The 21,390-nt window shown below is 33.6% G+C and overlaps 1 protein-coding gene and 1 non-coding gene across 3 annotated transcripts in view; both read left to right on the forward strand.

Annotated features, from left to right (window-relative positions):
• The window catches only part of LOC100646738, a 124,148-nt gene that overhangs the window by 19,448 nt on the left and 83,310 nt on the right, over nucleotides 1-21,390 (forward strand). For both annotated transcript variants that reach the window (XM_003395153.4, XM_048405565.1), the window contains exon 2: nucleotides 13,667-13,922. In XM_003395153.4, coding sequence (XP_003395201.2) covers nucleotides 13,692-13,922 — 231 coding nt within the window. In that variant the 5' untranslated portion in view covers nucleotides 13,667-13,691. The remainder of the gene's footprint in view (nucleotides 1-13,666; nucleotides 13,923-21,390) is intronic.
• TRNAE-CUC lies at nucleotides 6,583-6,654 on the forward strand. Its single transcript has one exon. It is a non-coding gene; the product is annotated as a tRNA-Glu (tRNA).

Below are 21,390 nucleotides of genomic sequence, written 5' to 3' on the forward strand. Positions count from 1 at the left end.
GTCCTACAGACACCTCTTTGTTATTCTCTTTTAGCCCACTGTTTTTGTATTGGGATACGTGTTTGCGTTAGATTTATTATCCCTTAAGGAATCGAAGGGGTTGAAGTTTAATAATAGCGATGTAGAATACTTCTTATCGTTTTACAGGTATTCTTTTGTATTAGATAATTATGTTATGATGTAGAAATGAATAATGACGAGGCAATTGATAGAAGAAATGATTAATTATCGTTGCTACATAATTTTAGCAACAATTGTAACAAATATGATAATTTAGTGGTTGAAGTTTTTTCGTTTAATGCAAATGAACTTATCTTGAAGGTTGTATTACTTTTGTAGAGATTTATATTATTAATATTTGTATTATTTTTATGCGTACAGTAATTTACTAGTAAGTAAACAAATGTACGTAATGATTATTTTAAAGTAAAGCGTTTTAAGTGTATAAAAATAAAAGCGAAAGTAGCTGCAAAATGAAATCTATGTGTATAGATTAGCATTATTATATAGGATTATTGTGAAGACATCTTATGTAATAGAATTATTTAGTTTAATAATCTAGTAATTCTGAAACCGCAAGAACCACAAGGAAGCGGCTATAGATATTGTCTGCTATTTTTCTCGGAACATCAATTATTACCTGAGCTGAGATTAGCAAGTTTCGTAGACAGAAAAACGTTACTTCTAATAAAAGAACATCTGTGGATAAAATTATAGTAATCGACGCTTTCAAACGTAAACTCGTAAAGAAGCGTCACAAAGGCTAAAAGATTATAGCTGGAACCTGCTAATTCATGGTCGTATAAAAAGGAAAATCTCATGATTGATGCTTCTATATAGCTTACGTTACTTAATTAAATACTTAAAAATAAAAAAAGTATTTCGTCTCCCCATTTAGTTTTTCAATTGTAATGTATTTATTTTAAAATAAAAATGTAGATATTAAAAGGTAATTTATCCTATATTTATTATAATAAAAATTTAGTGAGGAACACCGTGTTAGCAGAAATAAGGTAAAATCAATAACAATCATTGAGTCTATATTTGTTACGGATGATCTACATTTCTTCGCTGAAAGATCAAACTCTTTCAGTTTTATCGGAATGAAAACATTTTTTAATCTTACCCTTTAATGGAACCATCGATACGGCCCTGGAACGTGATGAATGCTCGAAAACTTTTTAGCTTACAAACCACTCAATGTGTTATCGGCGGGGAAAGTTTCGGAGGCGTGCTCATATAAGTGGAAAATCCTTAAATCCCCAAGGCGAAAAATGGCTCCACCAAACCTGGAATTACCACGTCGATCACCTTTCCTGAACGAAGGGTTAAAATCTTACTTGATGCATTGAAATCGTCCTCGGTGAATGTACAATAATGTACACACTTTAATCGAGTATCTCCGATACGAAACGAAAGCTTTTGGATAAAAATGTAGCCTTCCGTTAATGTTTCAATAAAAGACTGTTTCATTAATTGGCGTTCTGATAATCGCGGCTTTACAGCAAATGATTGTTATCTATTATTTATTTAATTGGTATTTATTATTTTCTTTTCTTATATTTTATTAAATAAAAATATATGTATTCTAATTATTGCGATCCTTCTGTCGAACAAATACATTCGTAATGATTTATTTCACTGATTTTCATTCTCTCCATTTCATCGAAGGAACGCCGCGAATTTTAAGCTCCTTACCTCCGATTTTCACACTTCGCTATCTTCTTTCTCTGCTTCTGTCATTTCCATTTTATGTTCATTCGTTGCGAAGTATTCGACCGATCTCAGTCTGAATTACTTACACATCTTAATTGTGTTTTCATGCCACTGGTTGACAATGTACCGAAAGCGAGGTTCGATATTAAGTTTCTGATGGTTTCTCTTTACGCGAGGAGAAAATAACATTTTCTTAAGTTTATTCTCGTTTATATTCCCTTTTATGGGTTTATATTTCGTTACCCAAATCGAGCTTTGCTTTTCTTCTCTTATTCGTTCATTACTTAATACATTAATTGACGAAGCGGTATGGAATTATATAGATTTGAAATTGATTAGGAAAGTCCATATTTAATATTTTAATTCATAATAATTTAATTAATTAGACTGGAAATTTAAACAGGCAATTAATAAGTAAGAAATTGGTTTCTAAAGAATAATGTTCGCGAAATTTTTAATCTACTGAATATTAAAGATGCTTTACACAAAAGATTCTCTAATATGATGAATATACGTGAATTTAGTGCAAGTTAGAATCTAATTAGTTTTACTTCCCATCATCGTTCTCAAATAATTATTAATTCTAAAATAAATGCAACTAACCATCTTACAAAATGATAAACAATAATATTCTTCAAGTATATTAAACATTTTCAATTAAGATTCAGGATACATTTTTAATACTAATATTAAGGAAGGAAACGGCCTCTCACAGAACTTCTTTCGACTACATTTTTCTTACAATTTTACCCTTTCATCTTTTCATATTCCGGTCGCTTTTTCGTCCTATTCTTTAATTCAAGCCAGAATACACCTCGAAAAAGCATAGAAAATACTCTTCTTCAAACATATTTTAACAATTTCAATTAGAACTCAAACTAAACTTTTAACGCTCAATACCAAGATAAAAAATAACCTTCCACAGAATCTCTTTCAACTACGCTTGCATAAAAATTTCATTTTTTCATTTTCTTACCTTGCAAATGTATCCAAGAAATCTCGCATTTACCCTGATAACGAATGGAAGCTTCTCCTACCTTTCTCTCAATTCAAACCAAGCTGTATCAACCATCTTAAGAAATGATAGATAATAAATTTCCTCCAATATATTACTACAATTTCGGTATTCAATTGATGCTCGATGAATGAAAATTGGGACAACTTTCTGAGTCAATTATCTACCAACTACTATAGAAAGTATTATACTTTTAATAAGTATTTTATATATCTTTTAATATTATGAGCATTTTCGTAAAATTGCACTTTCAAATTTCTTACAATATAAATGTATAAAAATCCGCAGTATAGTTACTGTTAGAATTGTTTTTTTATCTTTGGTCTTGAAAGTAAAAAGAGTTTATCTTCAGCTTTTCGTTTTATCGTAACAGAATAAAACATTCAACGCTCAACTCTCTCGTGTCTACAATTACCTGGCCTTCGCTGCAGGAACGATTAAGATTCCAAATAAATTTTTAACACTCGGCATCAAAAAAGAGAGTGACCTTCCACAGAGCATGCATTCCAACTCTCTTAAAATTTCGCTTCTTCATTCTCGAACCGCATCCAAGAATCCTCGCTCTTACGCTGACGGCCAGCAGGCGCTAAATTTTTTCTCCATTTCGTCAACGATTCTCCTCTCAGTGAGGAGCGTTGCCAACTTTCTTCTTGCGTCTTCGTGTAATTGTTTACGCTCGCGTCGAGCGGCTGCGGTTTGCGATATCGCGAAAGAAGAAATACCATCTACGGCCGCGGAAATCCGCATTGCGGCGAAATGCGATGATGCTGACGCGTATAAATTCGTCAGTGCCCGTGTTCGCCATATCTTCGACCAGGAAACACGATTTTTCATTTAATTCCTCGTCGTGCTCGTAATAACGATCCGCGCGCGCAGCACGTGTTTTAATTATGCTCGAAAATTTCGTGTACGCGAACCACGCGTAAAATTGGAACTCTGCATATGGCGATGAACAAGCTTCGTGTTGATATAACCTGGTATTATTCATCGGTAGGGTCGATTGAGCAAAAGGTCTTTTAGTGCGACGTTGAATAAATGAGGTTGATGGAGGACCATGGCTTTGGAAGTGTCGCTGTTGGTAATGGACTTGCAACGACTGATAATTGTGAAAGTGATATGATAGTCGATGAGTCATGTAGATGTGGCTGATGGCTTTGGGAGGTAGAAATTATGCAACTTTCAGTTAGGAACACTTTTACGAGTATTCATTTAAAAGTCACGCTAAATCGAAAATGATGTGGTAATTGATGATTAAATTTGCATCGGTGAATCTGAAAATATGCGATAAATAATCAAGTAGGTGGTGTGTATTATTCATAGGAAAAAGTTCGATTTCTATATAAATGTAACAATTTGGACTTTTTTATTTTCGTTATTAATATTATATCATTTAGGTAAAATAATTTGCAGGGCATTAACGCAAAGATAAATTAATTCTGTTCTCAAGTAGAGTACTAATTATCTTTTCAGTGATTGAATCGGTACCTTAAGTTATTGTAATTTGCATATTAAACGAAATATACAGGAGCATCCTTTGAAACCAAGTAGCATAAATGACTTTCGCCTAAAGATGGCTGTTTTAACAACTGTAGGTAGTAGATAGTTCGAAGAACAGTAAACGTAGCTATTAATGAACTTTATGACTACGTTGTCAGGGGTTATACCAGTAGCAAGTATGTACTATGGCCCGTTCATATAGCAAAGTAATTTTATTTTCATGGCTGTAGCAGCATGACATTCTAATATCATTATACTGATAGTAGCAATTTGTAATAACTCTGCATTATTACGTAGGAACATGTAAATAACATTACACGCCTAATGTCTATCGAAATATTGATTTACTTAAATAGTATGAACTAACATAGACTTAACTGGAATTTAGTATGCATATACAATAAAAATTACATGGCTTATTATGGGATATACGTTTCTTAATATTGCTAGTAATTATATTTGAGTTTAATATGATATTAAACTTGAGTAATGTAATACATTCGTAAGATTTTGATAATACTGTAACAGATAAATTATATTACAAAAATATTCTTTCATGTATCTGTATAGCGAAACAAAGCATATTTCTATGAAATTTATGTTTAATATTCTCTAAACATATTCTCTAACATTCGCAATTTCGGAAATTCAAGATATATAAATTTTTACGTAAAAAAAATTTTATAAATTCCAAATAGATGATTTCTTAATAGTCCCTAGCTTCTATTATATCGTCGTTTTTTATTGCAGAAAGCGATGAATTTTACACGCGAAATAAATCAGTTTTTCATTGACAGGACCAATGATTAGCAGAAGCTAGCAATTTCTCAGTTTTCTTTTGAACGAGTTTACGGCGTCGCGACGCCTCCCGCGGTCGATTCTTCGCGGGCGTCAACTCGTGCGTCGAAACGGAAATAACCTCGCGATAGCAGCCCGCGTTTACGCCATAACGTACGATCTCCCCTTCTGTCGTTTCCGTTTTTCGCTCGGTCCCCTCTGATTTCTTCCTTTCTTTTCCTCCTTTGGGTCATCGCGACGTCGTCTTCAGGCGGATTTTGCGAGAAAATACGATAATCGTTCCCGGTACCGTATACAGACTCCGGAAGCGGCCTCGGCGCTTTTTTTTAAACTACTTGATTTTCTATGAGAATCTTAGAGTCGCCAAAAATGGACTGGTGCTAAACGCTGTTGGCAGTATAGCTTTTTTAGCTTCAGGTAATTGTAATTCTTCCGTGTTGTGGTTTATCCTTTTTGTTAAGAAAAATTGTGTTATTTTATTGTATCTTTTAGTATCTTGTTGAAATTATAAAAAAGAAAAGAAAATGTCAGGCAATCGTCGCGGATATTGAAAATAGAATAAATCAAAAACATAGGTATGCATGAAACAATAAAATTTGAAATAATTGTCAATATGATAATTACTATACTGAACACTGCGTGTTCTGTGTATGTGGAATAAAAATTTAGAAAAGACAGTTGGAAGTATTACAAAAGTATACCACGATGAAATGTCGATTCTTGCTCGAGAAAGATAAATATTTCTCGACATCGGATGTGTATGTTTTACGTTCAGTCTGATTGCAGAAACTTACCCATTATACCGTTAGAGTCGCTGTGAGTCCCGTAGAAATCTTGAAAAAGCGGCCAACGTAAGCGAAGAAACGAAAAGAAACTCGGCTATCGCATAGATGGCGGTCGTCTATAAATACGGTTGCGTACATTGTCATTCAGAACAAGGAAGACTCGTTATGTCGGTACGCATAGCACGTACAAGATAGTTTTGGAAGGAAAATAATGCGCCGGAGGTCGTAGGAAAGCCTAAACTTTTCGAATTTCCGAGGTTCTCAATGAAGGAATTGAAAATTTTTGTCCAACATAAATCGCAGACTGGTGTTATAATGATAAAAAAAGAGGTTGCTATAGTATTTAATAAAAGAGAAGTTAAAACAGTGCAATTGCATATTAAAGCAGATCGAATGTTCCAATAGTTAATTGTACAATAATTCCGATCGGACTAATTATGTTTAATTGTTTTTTGAGGGATTTTAAGATACATTTGATGTTATGGTAAACGTAAAATATGATAATAACGATAATATAATATATAATTATTAATGTATAAAAAATGTTAAAAATAATTCATCTTCGTTACACGGAAAATCATGTCATTCCACATTTTCTTTATTATTACCTTCGTGAAAAAACGTTATTTATATTGTTATTTATGTTGCTATTGTTTATGTTGTTGTTATTTATATTCATTTATATTGTTAAGTACACTTATAATAAATGTATTGTAACACATTAATTTTCTTTTTACTTTTAAGGAAATCGAATAAGAGTAGTTCTCGTCCTCCGGTATGGTCTAGTGGCTAGGATACCTGGCTCTCACCCAGGAGGCTCGGGTTCGATTCCCGGTACCGGAATTTAATTTTTTTTGTTTAGTTTTCACGCATCAATACATCTTCTTGCGATATAATATATCACTGAGATAACATTCATACAGATCTATTTTTTGCGATAAAATCAGGCGCCAATATTAAACGTTAGTTGTTCCTGTACCAAATTCAGTATCATTTCAATACGATAAGATTCCATATGGCTTTTACCATTTCTGAAGAACAAAAACAAAATTTTCTTGAATTTGCAAAAATCTGTTGCATAGCGGATGGAAATGATTTAAAGTGTATTGATATGCGTACCACGATGCCTCGCTATGATAACGCAATCTGAAATTAAATCTGAGACTCACAATGGTTAATTTGGGAGCGGAAAATTGATGAACGCGAATTTCAAAGCGCCGTGTCGCTCCGATACTGTTCACGCTTGATTAGTGAAAACGTGAAAAGCTTCTGAAGGAGTCTTGGTTAAGAGGTGTTGTGTAATACCATTTAATCGAATCTGACGAAGACAGGAGTGCTCTATCTATAGTTCTCATCTGTGTATTGTAGTTCTTGTCTGCTTATGACTTATTGTTTCAATAACGTTTCTGTTTCTTTCTACACTGCATCTGTTTACTGATCCTGTCTTAATCAAACACAGAGCTTTTACTAATTTGGTACACAAGGTATATAAATCATATATAATTATAACTATAGATGAATACCCTTTATATCAAAGAGATTCAAATATGTGGATTTATATTTCTAGAGAATTTTAATTTCATCTTTCGATATATACAAAATAAGGTTTATATTTTTATGTATCAATATAATCAAACGGAAAATGGTACACTCTAATAGCTTCTAACTGAAATTGCATTTCCAATACACGTAGCTTAATGCTTATACTATTTGTATGAATCCATATTTTCAACCAGAAAATAGATCACACTAATAGGTACTATTATATTCTTTTCTAATTTTTCCACTCAATTTCATCTCGCACACAATTTTACCTACATATTTTCGTTCTCGTATAATTGCAAAATCTCTTCAGCTTACTCAATCAGTTTGCAACCTCAGAATTATACAAATTCATACCATAATTCCGCCAATCTCCACCCTCCACTTCGATGCAAAACGTTCAACCACTCGTTATCGCTGGAACTGGATTCTTCATCAGCAACGATAAGCACGAACAACGAATAAAAGAGCCGATAGGCTGGTGTATGAACGCGTAATCGCTTGATTGACCTGAATCTCTCTCGTGTGAATCCAGTCCGATTTCCTGCGATTCAACTTTTTTCTCTCTCCCTCTGTTGAAGAAACGACCCTCTAAAAACTTGGCTGTACAGAAACGTAACGCGTATCGAGTTGCCTACGTTAGCGTGGGTCCCCTTGACAAGCGAAAAACATCGTGGTCGCATTGTTACCGAACCCTGAAAGCGACCACGAAGACAGCGACGCCGGCTTTAGCACTCGAGCACGTACTCGCTCCAACCACTTTTCTTGGCCCCTCGAAATTAACGCCGACCACTCAGCCGGTACCATTTAGCGTGTCGGGCTATGCCAGTCCGGTCATACTCTTTCTGCGTCCTACACCTTCCTTCCTGCGCCTCCGATAGGTATATCATCTTTTCCCAGCACAATCCTTTTCCTCTCTCTGTAATTTTCCTTTCGACGCGTGAAAAAATGTGCCTCTCCGTTCTCGTTGCAAGTGAATGATGGAAAGGGTGGCTTGGAAGGGGCCTAAGTTTCTTATTATGTAGCTTTGCATTACTCGTGATTCTTTATTTTTTATAACGTCTTTGATGTACCTTTTCTTCTTCTTTAATTCTCCTTTTTACACGAGGAAGAATGTTTATATCCATATACATATTATTTAGCTTTGGATTATTTTTGTTTGTTACATCGTATTCACTATCATTGTTTTACTTTCCCTTTAATCTCTTTTTCTATATATGTCAAACATATTTTTTGCTGCTCGTTCATGGAATTTCGGAATAATTGTGTAATCTTTCGTTTGTATCACTTTTGAAATGTACCTAGCACGATGATCGAAGGAGATGACTTGAGAGATAAAATTCTTTTTAGAGATGTTTATCTTAATGATTGCGGGTTCTAGAAGTCGTTAGCTAGATGGTTATCTCTTTTTCAAGGGTAGATTAACTTTATGATTAGCGTTTGTAGTAATGGATATTCTTCTTACAAATTGGCTTAACAATATTTTTTGCGAGCTGTTGAAGTGCTTTAACTTAGTTCAGCGGGATATATCGTAATAGGATTTCATGTAAAAAGAGCAACCTTCTCTTCTTACTTTTAATTTAACACTCCTGTTCTTTGTTGCTGACATCGAGCATATGGTTGTTGAATAAACTGGAAATTTTTTATTGAGTTAATAAGAATTTCTACATTTGTGACGTACATATATCGTGGAAGTTTATTTGACGATGGTTTTAGTCGGAAAGATGGTAACCAACGCGTAGCCTGTTGAAGTTTATTTCCGAGTCTCCGAGAGAAAGAGAACGGCGGCAAGACGTTTTACTGGTATGGAAGAAGCCTATTTTTGATGATCGTCGAAGATGACGAGGCGTTCCACGACGTAGAGTTCGGGAAGATATTTCTGTGCTGTTTTTGGAGTTATAATGGAGTCAGCGAAAAGGTCACAATGTTGGCCGACTTTTTAAGAAAATAAATATTCACGATATCATTCTCGCGATATTTTACAAAAACTACAAAATCCTAGCACTATGACCTTGTTGTGTCTGTTATATATCTAACTGTATTACGCAAAATGTTCCATTTTTTCAATCTAATTCCGTCGATATAAATAAGAGAATAAAATGTTATATAAATATAAATATTTGTTACAAAATTACAACAAAAGGAAATAGAAATTCTTCGATCTGAAATACTGCCCGAGTTCTGTATCGTATCTCAAATTCAATTTAAACAATACAGCTTATCCTAAACCTAGATAAATGATGAATCTATTGATGTATGATGTTTGGTAACTAATAATAACTATAAGTGAAATATAATATTATGAAAGGAGTCGTTTGAAAAAAGAAATTGCTGGTATGATTATTATAAATAAGTCAATGTAATATATAAAATTGTCTCAACTTCAATAAAAGTCAACATTGATCTTTCCAAAAACACAGAAGTAAAAAATCTGAAATCTGTCATTTTGACAGGTCTGATAGTTGTAGTCAAGCAATCTCATTGATTTTGACTGATATAACTGTATTCATACTCATCCAATAAACTACGGTTATTTCCACCATCTCTAAATTTACGTTTCCTACATCGAATATACATCTTCCAATAACAACGTGATTGTAGCGCAATGTTAACGGTATCAAACGCCAGTATCTACAATTATAATCTACTTTTAATCGACTTCATGCTCACGCGTGCAACCTAAATTTACACATATATATATCTTCAATTTTCCACAACTTTACATTTCCATAATTATATTTTAATCTTTAAACACGGCTAAACAAATAGAACCTGAGGCAGAAATTTGTTTCACCTACTGAATCTTCTAACAACTATCCTACGTTGGATAATTTATACATTTTTATCTTATTTTGAATATTTTATCTATTTCTATTCCATTTTGCATATTTTATTTATTTTCGCGCATCGCGTACACATTGTGAATTTTCGCGTATTATAAAAATCCTTAGTAAAATCCCCTAAATACATAAAAATCCGCAATGTGCTCGCGTTTTTTCTCCCATAAAAATAAAAAATTATTTGCGCGTATCTTTACTTTTCAATGAAGCATTTTTCTTATCATATTCTATGTTTCATTTTCATAGCGTGAAGTTGCTTCTGAATGTTATAATAGATACGATGTCGTGTAACTATTTCTAACAGCCAGTATACATGTTCGCAATACTTTGGCGATGAAATTTTAACGATCTGTATTGGCAACGCTTATGAAACGAAGTTACTGACATAGCGAGAGGGAAGCAAACAACGTTTCGATCGGATTGCAATCATTTTCAAGAACCCTGTTTCAATTACACACCTCGGGAAAGTACATGGTTTACATCCTGCATCCTGTTTCTTACGAAGCAAATGAGCAGAGACGGTTCTCTGTCTCTGTCTCTTTCTCTCTCTTCCTCTTCGTATTTCAAATTCATATAGGATAACGGTGCCGAGACAAGCGTAAGCTAATATTGTTCGTTCGTGGACAAAAAGGGGACGTGATAGAGAGTGCGAAGCAAAGAAATTACCGGAGCCGATACGTGTGTTACGTATTTACCGTTACCATGATCCCGTGTGACTCGCGTAAATCCTCACGCAAAAGTGGCATCCCGCTTTTTCTTCGCAATTCGTACGGAATTTTTATACGTTTCGTGAAACTTTAGTTTACTTTACGATATTTCGAGGAGAAACTGTTGTCGAGTTAAATACGCAGTTGTCATTGTCGTGGTTGTTTCTAGAAATCGAGATTTGCGGTGAAACCTAGACTCTGGTGAAAGGATTCTAAGGAAATTATTCCTAACCAGTATGTGGTGATTGATTTGTTTTAGAATAGGATGTTAATACTGCCAGATAGATTAGGGTTTTCTTGCTTGAACGTTTGTTAATTGCATGTAGGTAATTTATTGTGAGATAATCTGTAATCAATGTACTGATGATAGATTACCGCTTGATAATAGTAAAAATATTAAATAAATATAGATGATATAATATTGGGAAAATATTGTTACGACGCTATAATAATTTTGAAATTTTGAAGAATAGAAATCTAGAAATTATGAAATATTGAAATTTTCTTTTAGACAATTTTTTCATTTTTATCGTTTAAAATTTTGAAATTTTTTACATTTAAATTTTTCAGACTTTAAATATTTGAAATTTTCAACATATCAAGTTCCAAATATTTGAAACTGCTATTTCCAGAAAGTTAAACAATTTTTTATATTTGGAACTTAAAAGCTTCTACGTTATCAAATTTTAATACCTTGAAATTTGAAAATTTGTTGAAATTTTGTAACAAAGGATCTGTGGTACCTAGAAGCCGATCAGACAGTAAACAATCAAGTAAAGTTTTATTAATAAAGCTTGCTATTCCTCCAATTAATTATTTTATGAAACTCCAAGGCTTGCTTTCTTCACGAATGAAGTCATAGTATAAAAGATACCTCAAATTATACTTACTTACTTACAATCAATTAGAAACGTGTTCTTGCTATGTCGTTTACCTTGAAGATCCCGGGTAAAGGCCATGTTTTACTGGGTATAACGTTAAGGAATGAGGAGAGTGGCTGATGAATATCGATACGATATTCATTAATTCGTTGAACACGATTTCTTGGTATTGTTACTGTCGCTTGATACGCGTCGTATTACGCTACTGTTCGCCCCACGATCACGTTCCCTCACGTGTAATACACTAAATGCATATGAAACGTATGAAACTGAAGTTGTATGAATTGTACTGTTGACATTGATACTGTTATTACATTTCTTTCAATGCAGTCGAGAAAACCGTTGTTCTAGTAACAAGCAATTAACGATGACAATACTGATGATTCGAGTATAGCAGTTGTATCACAGAGACTAAACTGAAAGGTACATGAAAAGATGCATAAGGAAAGGCACAGAACAAATCTTTACGAAAACTGATTCGATTAATCAAAAATGCAGTGTTGCAGGTCTAGAAACTTTTTAATAAAAATTATGAATTTATTATTTTGATCATACTAAAAAATATAAATTTTTCTTTTTGCGAACATTTTTGTTAGATTTTAATTATTCATATCGAATGTTAAAAGGAAGAATGCCAAAGTGTATTTAATTTCTTTTAGATAGTTGTAGATCCATTTATTTATTTATTTATAATTATTATTACAATATGAACATTGTGATGAATTTGATGTTCATTCGTTGGACTGTAGGAGGAAATGGCACGTTCATTTAATGTGAGCTTACATGCTAACTGTCGAATAATATTATGCACGTTGAATTTAGCCTCGGTATTATTCGCACATTTTTCTGCAATTTGCCTTAATCCGTCTAAGAAGATTGGTCATAAAGCATGACCATTGTCGTCCTCTTTATTGTTTCCGCAAAATTTGTTCCACGATTATGTAGCGAGACTTCCGTATGATCATGGTTTTATGAGCCTCTCATTTTCTACTCTGCAATTTACCTACATTCTGCCGGGAGGTATAAAAAATATTTTCTCCACCTGAAGAGACGCGTTGCCATGAAATGTGCCTAGAACTTCCCAAAATTCGGAAGGGAATCTTCCATATCTTATTTCCGTCAATTTTATTCTATCCTATTTAAATTAATACTAATCGTTAGAATATGTATGATAAATCAAATTTATGGAAATACCAAACTGTAGGATATTATAAAATACCACAAGTTTTCGAAAAATTTTATTCAAAAAAATGAAGTTATTTCTTTTAAAGAAGTGACTACCAATGATCCTTTAATTGAAAATTTGAAATAGTAAATCACATAAGTGCCATAAAGGTAAGAAATAATTTTTTCAGTGCAAAAGAATGTCAATCCTATAAATACAAATTTTAAGGATAGAGTGAAACAATCATAGATGGTAGAATAGTTTACTATATTAGCATTTACAGAATAATTTGCTACATTTCCTTAAATTTTTTACTAGAGTAATTTCTTTCAGCATTTAACTGCGATTGTAAATGCTAACTACAATTCAATTAAAAAAATTTAAAGTATAATGCACAAATAAATAAATTTAACTGATTCGATACACGTTTCACCATTTATTCTTCTTTTAAATTTCTAAAGCTATTAAACGCTGGAATTCCATAGTGTTTAAATGATAAGTAATATAAATGGTATTCCATAGTGTTTAAATGATAAGTAATATAAATGGTAAAATTAACAGAAACATGTTAAAAACCTTTTGGCCTTTACATCGTTTGCCATTTCCACTACTCAATTTTAATATATATACATTAAATACGTAGCGTTGTAAATATTAAATAACGCTAAAATGTATTTGATAGGAATCGAGTAATGAAATATCAATTTCCCTTTCATGTAGATGACACTGACGTAGCTGATCGAAGATGGCTTCCATCATGGGGTTACAGCAGCCAGCTGCATCCCAAGATACCGTGGATTATACTGGGTATTTGCAATCGACGCAGTGCCATCAAGTCCATGGAAGTCAGACAAATGGACAGATCCAATCTACACAGAAATCACCATCCAATGATCATAATACCAGCTTTACCAGCACGAAAGGATTGCTCAATGGACCTGGTCAAAACAACTGTTTTCTCAACAGCGCTGTTCAGGTAAGATGAATCTCTTTTACGGAATGGAAGAATGATTGCTCTGAATGTTTCATAGTCTTGGAATATGATTCTTTAACAATTTTTAGAGTTGTTGTGAGACACATTCTTGCGATATTTCTTTTGTACTTGGCTATGTAAAACACAGGAAACCAAGAGTTAAAGCGGTGAAAATATATTTATGTTTCTGAGCAATTCTTAAATGCATAGATAAGATTATACAACGAAAAATGTTATACGATTTCTATGATTATATCAAAGATATTACGTATAATATAATTATCGAGGTAGAGTAAAAAGACAATCAACGAAAAGATGAATTTGGACAATGATTCAGCCAGTATTGAATTTGAAACAGTTCTATACTTTGACAACATAAAATTTTGCGAATATGGTACGTTGACAAAGATTTTTTCGTATCTATTTCTATTACTATATACATAGTACTACTTCTTTTTATAAAACACGCATTATTTGCTTGGAAATTCAATTCCACAAATACTTCAATGCTACAATACTAATTTATAATTATATATATAATTATAATTATTATATTATATTATATTTATAATTATATATATTTATTAACTATACAATGTTAATTTACAAATTACACATTTCCGTTGTCCTCGTAAAACACGTATTCAAAAAATAAAAAAGAAAGAAAAAGATCCTCGAATAATGTAAACTACGACAAAAGATCAACATCCTGCTTCAGAAATTACCCACAACACTGTCGTCTGTCACGCATCATCGATCAAACTGAATTTTCCTAGTTTCGACGTGATCAATACAAATTGAATTTCGCGCGCCTCGATCGCGACTCGCGCGAAGGTGGTTCAAGAATGGAAATAATTCTCGGCCACGCGATGAAAAGGTGTCTTCTCATGTACCGTTAGAATTTGTTATGTCGATGTAAGCTGTTTTTCCCAGCTTTTGTACATACCACGACTGTGTTCGATCGTGGCGGCAATCGTAACATCCGCAGGAAGCAATTACACACAGCCTGTCTCGATTAGAACAATCGATCGGAACCGCGGTTGGACTAAACGCTCGATGACCGGGACAAAGGAGACCCGATCAAGCTTTAGCTTCTCGTTTCAACGGGATTATGTAACGTTAATCGCGCGAAACGCGTTCGATTCAGAAACCAGGCTAGCGTTCTCTAGTAATTCGAGCAGTGGCTCGATTCGATGCGAACGCGTGTCTAAAATGCGAAAATACGATCGCATTTTGTTTGTCCTACGGTCGAAATTGTTTTCTTTTGCGTAGCATTGGGAACCGTGATTCGATAGTCGAAATGTTACGAGTTTCAAAATTGATACGCTTGATACGCAAAATTGATTGGGAAGATAAATTTACTGGAGTTAAAAAATCTTATTATTACTTTCTCTTTTGGAGGAAAAGTGTTAATTAAATATTTTGATATCGTATAGGCAACATTAATTTTCATTTACCGTTAGAATTACTGATCTGTATTTAAATATAAATAGGTATTATGATAATGTCTCTTTTATCTGAATAAAAATCAATGTTAATTATGTCAAAAGCATCTGCACTTTTACATGTTTGTATAGGCATTATTGGATATTTGGATTCATATTTCTATTAATTTCAATTTTTTACTGCAGATTGGCAAATATAGATTTGAAGTTCATGTAAAAGGGAACGTTAAATATTTTATATAACTTTGTAAAAGATTATCTTACTTTTATAACAAATTTCGACCATTTAATCAAGAGTAATTTAGCAAGCGTCAGACGAAAGGAATTTTTTTCGTGGCGGAGCTTTTAACTTCGTTATCCATCGATTCCCCAATATTTCTACCAAAGTTTGTTTTTCATTTTTCTCCGAAATCTGTTTACGTTTCAATATCGCTTGTGCACTTTTCGAGCTGCATTCCTCGACGAAGGCCGCTATGCGCCTTCCTGCATGCAACCAGATAAGCGAGCGTGCATTTCAGCGTTTTCGAAACATTCCCTTCTATCCATTAGCAGTTTGATCAGAAATTTAGAAGCGATACAGATAAGCTCAAAACAAAACCTTTACCGTAAAGGAAAAAGAATAGTGTACTGAAAACTACAGATGAATGCGTTTGTGATACCCAAGTTCGATATGAAAAGCAAACCTTATCATCCACACAAAAGTCAGTTGATATAAATTGAGAAAGAATTTACTACAGCTCATAAAAAGATTCGAGCACTTCTTGAAACCTTTCATGAACATATTACGTGCATTATAAGATATTATAAAATGTCTTAGAATAGAAGCTATAAAATATTTAGTATTAGTTGACCTTAGTCGAATCATGAAATCTAATTCATTTTATAAATATAAAAATCACGAAGTTCTTTAAGATTATAATTATTAATTAGACCACAGCTAATATTGGAAAACTAGAACCAGAATTTTCATGTCGCGTAATTTGCCAAATTCACTGCTTTATCCTCTTTTCAGAAATCTCAATTTAAAATATGTACATACATATATCTAAAGTAACACGTTACTGGAATCCATTTGTCAACGACGATTTAGGAAGCTCGCAAACCTCAAACGAACGCAGGAACATGGAGCAGGTATAATTCACGCCAATATCGTATCTCTACCCTTCAGTCTCTAAATCTCTTTGAAACGCGAATTCGTGAGTTTTTCAGAAACAGCTTAACGGCGAGACGCTTATGAGCTAGTACATTCACAGTTTACAGCCACGAGTAACCACCAAATCTTGAAGACGTGCTATCTTCGAAAGCCTTCCAGGCAGACGTAAATATTCATGCCTGCTAAACGACAGGACACGTGGAGAATCTTCTCCTCAACCTCTTTCATCGTCTCGTTCGACGCTCGTTTTCTTTTTCCCTTTCGACTCCTTTCCTATCGTTTCGCGTACCTTTTTTTCGTTTTGCACCGGTTCTTATTTAATATCCAGCTCCAAAAATACATTCTGCTGTTTTCTCGCTCACGATTACGTTGCTGAAAGGTCAGAATCTTGTTTGCTTCTGGTTAACGTCGTAACTCTTTTTCGAAGGCTCTTGGACCGATTGTTATCTCGTGACAAAGAGAACCCTGACCGTACAACAGACACTGTGTGTGAATAGGATTCCTTGAGTGTCGAAACGAAAGTACTTTATGTGCTTTCGTCGCTTGGATGTTTGGCAATTATAGTGATTGGAGTGCACTACTTGCAGTAAGAATGTTATTGGAAACTGGTTGACTTTCTAGATTTTTATGAGTTCGTTTCTTGTCACAATGACTATAGTCTGAGAATCATAAATATAATAAAATTCCTGCTTTTTCTTCTAGAATTTCTTAGGTTAATTAAATGTCATTAATTGGAATGCCAATGTATGTTATCGGATTTTCGATATAAAATAATTTTTGATGTTCATAAAGAGCATTAAATGTGTAACGTACATATAATTTCGAGTTGAAGCTTTCGTGTCATAAATTGCATAAGTGCATAAATTGTATTTGTAAATTATAGTATATTTATGGCAACAAAAATACATACGGGATTGATGAAATACATATAATTTTCTAAAACGGATTACGAACTGTTCATACAGTGTCGACATTTCTCAAGCATTGGACACTTTCTTAATCAACACAATATTCGAAACAACGCATAGGTAAACTATTAATTATTAACATAAACCAAACAGTAAAGTCAACGATTGTAACCAAGCACGTTGTAACCAACGTTTCACGTTTCCAATAACTCCATTCTCCAACTAAAACTATCTCAAAAAAAAAAAAAAAAAAAGGGAAAAAGAGAAACGAAACCTCAGAATGCAATCGTATAACACGCGTCAATTAAACGGTGTATGAGATGATGTTCATCATTGTCAGGAAATAGGAGACTCAGGAATTAGGAGAATGCAGCGATTGTGTCACATTGCAACGACGCTACTTTGGTCTCTCCCTGGTGACGTTCGCTTTTCATTCGTGACACGAGACAAAGGAGTTACCACACCCTGGCTGCGTGCACGTTTTACGCTTAAAACACTTGTATCACGTGTCACGTAAGTCGAGGTATTGGATACGCGTGCCTCATGCCGAACGAACTATCGATAGCTAATAGTACGATCATTTTATTAGATTAGAACCGTCGTTTTCTCCGTAACGTATTCATGTGTATTTCTCTGGTGTTGATTCCTGTGCCTTGAAAATTAATCTGTTTCGTAGCCAGCCACGTTCGCCTGTTCCCGTTGATCGATGTGTTACTCGGTACATAATTTGAATGTGCTGGATTCACAGCACCGTGTAAATCCTATGTAAATTACCATTTAGCTGATGTAACTACTTAACCAGTTTGCTTGTATTTCATAGTTAATCTTGCTGCGGGATAAGTTGGAAAGTTTGTTCATTTTAGCGCGTTTTTATAATTTGTAATTAGATTTATGTCAAATATATGGTAGGCTACATTGGAATGTTGCAGGGAGTAGTAGTGGCCTACGCTTTCTACATTTTTAAATTATATTGTGTATAAGTTAAGAAATATTCTTTGTTTTATATAATTTATTGTAGCAGTTATTTCTGCTGCTTTTTGAAAATTAAATTGTTTGGTTTTCCTACGAAATCTTTTTACGGTACAATAGACTGTACAAATTCTTTGCTAGATTGTTTAAGTGAAAGTTACTGCGTGTCTTGTAACAGAAACATTAGAAGCAAAAACTTGATTTTTTAAGTAATTCTTTAAGGAATGGTCCTACTTGTTATTTGTTTATTCTTGATTGCATTAGGATTTAGATTAGGATTAGGATTTCACTTCTGTGTAATATACAACATATAATAACATATGTATACATGTGTACACAAATATATATCTACACAAACAACATCTTAACTTAAACCAGCTTATTCATTACTATATCCTAATATTTAGATTCTTGTTCACATTTACTCTTTCTCTCTTTTCTTTTTTTGCCCATAGTTACGCATATTTCCATTTCGCGGGTTTCCACTTTCCATCCCACCAAACCAGCCGCCCTTCATCTGGGTTCAATTTAATTTCGACCTTAATTTGGTTTCAGTTTGCTTGAATTATGGCTGTCTGCATATTCGATGGTTTTTCGCGTCATTAAATCGTTACGAGACTAATGGTTTTCGTTAATTCACACAAACATAAAAAGTTGTATTTATCTGAACGTTTTTGCAATTTTTATACTGCAATATTTATACTAAAATTCTTGAGCAACGATATATAATTAACTAAAAGCAATTTAAACGTTTTAAACAGTCCATAAATTTGGTTAGCCCTTAAAAGATTCTTCTAAGAAAACGGTGCTCTATCTAATTGTTTCAAATATCATACCATTCAATCGGTTCCGGCACGTCCTTCTATTTTCAAGTTTTCATTGTAATTTTACAGCGATGACTTTTCTCGTTCGATTGTTTCTTATATTATTAATGTTTTGTAATTTCGCTCACCAGTGAACGATGAAATTAAACAATCGCGGTCTGTATTTGTCGGGGCAGCGTTCGATAAATGGTAATTTTTATCGGTGCGATTTAATCGTCTCATAAATTAGCAACGTGGATTAATGAAACTCAGGAGTGTATCGCTGGAGGGTTCGTTCGTCGAAACTGTTTCATTAGCTGGCCGGAGCTAACGAACGAATTAATGATATAAAACTCGTTTTCGGCCCGCTATAATGGCACCTTGGGACTAACGGTCCATCGACCACTTTCGTCGCCGATCCTGATAAATGGTTAAACGTTCTCGTTATCATTCTACCCTACCACGATCGTATATATTATATTTTAGGTAATATCTCGTCGATATATACCTTTTTATGTTCTGTTTATGTGTCTTCTTCCCGTTCTTTACCATAAAAATGGTATCGAAGGGAAACGCTCGAGATTTCAGAGAAAATGTGTTTCCGAACGAGAACCAAATGTACTATAAAATGAGCAGAATTAGTTTGTCCACGTTGAGAGAGAGAGAGAGAAAGAAAGAGAGAGAGAGAGAGAGAGAGAGAAAAAAAAAGAATGAGAGAGAGAGAGAGAGAGAGATAGAGATAGCGAAGTGATAATGAGATTTTCAATAAAAAATATCTTTTTATTTGATAGTGAGATTTTGGATATTTTGAAAAAAAATGTTGAGCAAAATAGAGATAGTTGTAATAATTAAAGTAATGTAGTGATTTAATGGAAATTATGTTGTAATAGAAGTAGCATGCATTGAAATTTTTTAGGCAAATTGTATCGAATATTGCACAAAACCTTTAATATTTCCTTCACAGCGGATAGTTCGTATTCTTTTAAAATTCCATTAACGAAAAAGTAGTTGCAAAATATAACAAATAATTCTCAAATGATTATTACATTAATAATGTAAAAATATGATAATCATTTAAATCATATTGTTTCATAATCTAAAAGAATCATTATAAATTCGTTCAATAGATTCTAAATAATGCTTGCGTATTGAATAAAACAATTAAATATGAAAATATCAATTGATTCAAATGAAGTCTGCTGTATCAAACATTACTCAATTTATCACGTGTTTATCAATTTTTAGTCCCATTAATTTTACGATTTATTTTGCTAGAACCTGCACGGTACTCGTTGAACACCGTTAATTTATTGATAAATCCAATTAAAGCAAAGTAAGTCGGATAAGGAGCTGGAATTGCGACCCAGTTTTTTGGATAATTGGAAACGATTGGGTAAAGGTAGTTAAGTGTCTCTTTTTAACTGTTTTTCCTCTCATTCCTATCCTGTTAGGTTTTTCATTAATTGGAGACACTTTTCACCGGGCGATTGGTTCGTCGCGGAGGGACTGTGTCTATACAGTTAACGAAGAATTTGAAGCGACTCAAACGAATGGAAATTAAAAGGCTGGAAATAATTAAAACCGTTCCCATTACTTCACAGTGATTGCTAGAAAAAAATTCTGATCGATTAAATTTTGAAACAAGCTACAATCTTTCTGAATAGTAAAAAATTGTCCAAATCTATATATGTTCCTTTTTAAATACCATAACGATCGATAGACGTTGTCTGGTCTCTACGACTACATGAAAATCACTGACACTGCAAACCAGAACCATTAGATCAATCATCTTACTCATCTGTCTCCGCAACAGACGCGTCCATTTCGTTCTTTATATGAAAGAGTCTTGAGATATTAATATGACAGTCTAAAATATGTTTAGTAATGGTATACATGTATAATGTGTTTAGGATAATATATTATCATAATTGAAGAGAACTTATATTTTTAGTCGCGTGGCGGGGGAGGTAGGGGTCATTAAGATCATGTCTTTGACATTCAAAACCATTTGAAGGTTAGAATTGGTCATCGAAGTTGTGTAATTAAAGGTTAAAGCCATATGGAGGCTATGTGGGGCCATTGAGGTCATGTCATTTGAAAGAAGGTTCAAGATGCTTTAAAAGACACAAAAGAACGAAGAATCAAGGTCATTTGGAAGGCACGGAGAATTATCGAGGGAGTATCATTGCCGAT

The sequence above is a fragment of the Bombus terrestris genome, chromosome 4 (genome assembly GCF_910591885.1).
Source record: "Bombus terrestris chromosome 4, iyBomTerr1.2, whole genome shotgun sequence".
NCBI lineage: Eukaryota > Metazoa > Arthropoda > Insecta > Hymenoptera > Apidae > Bombus > Bombus terrestris.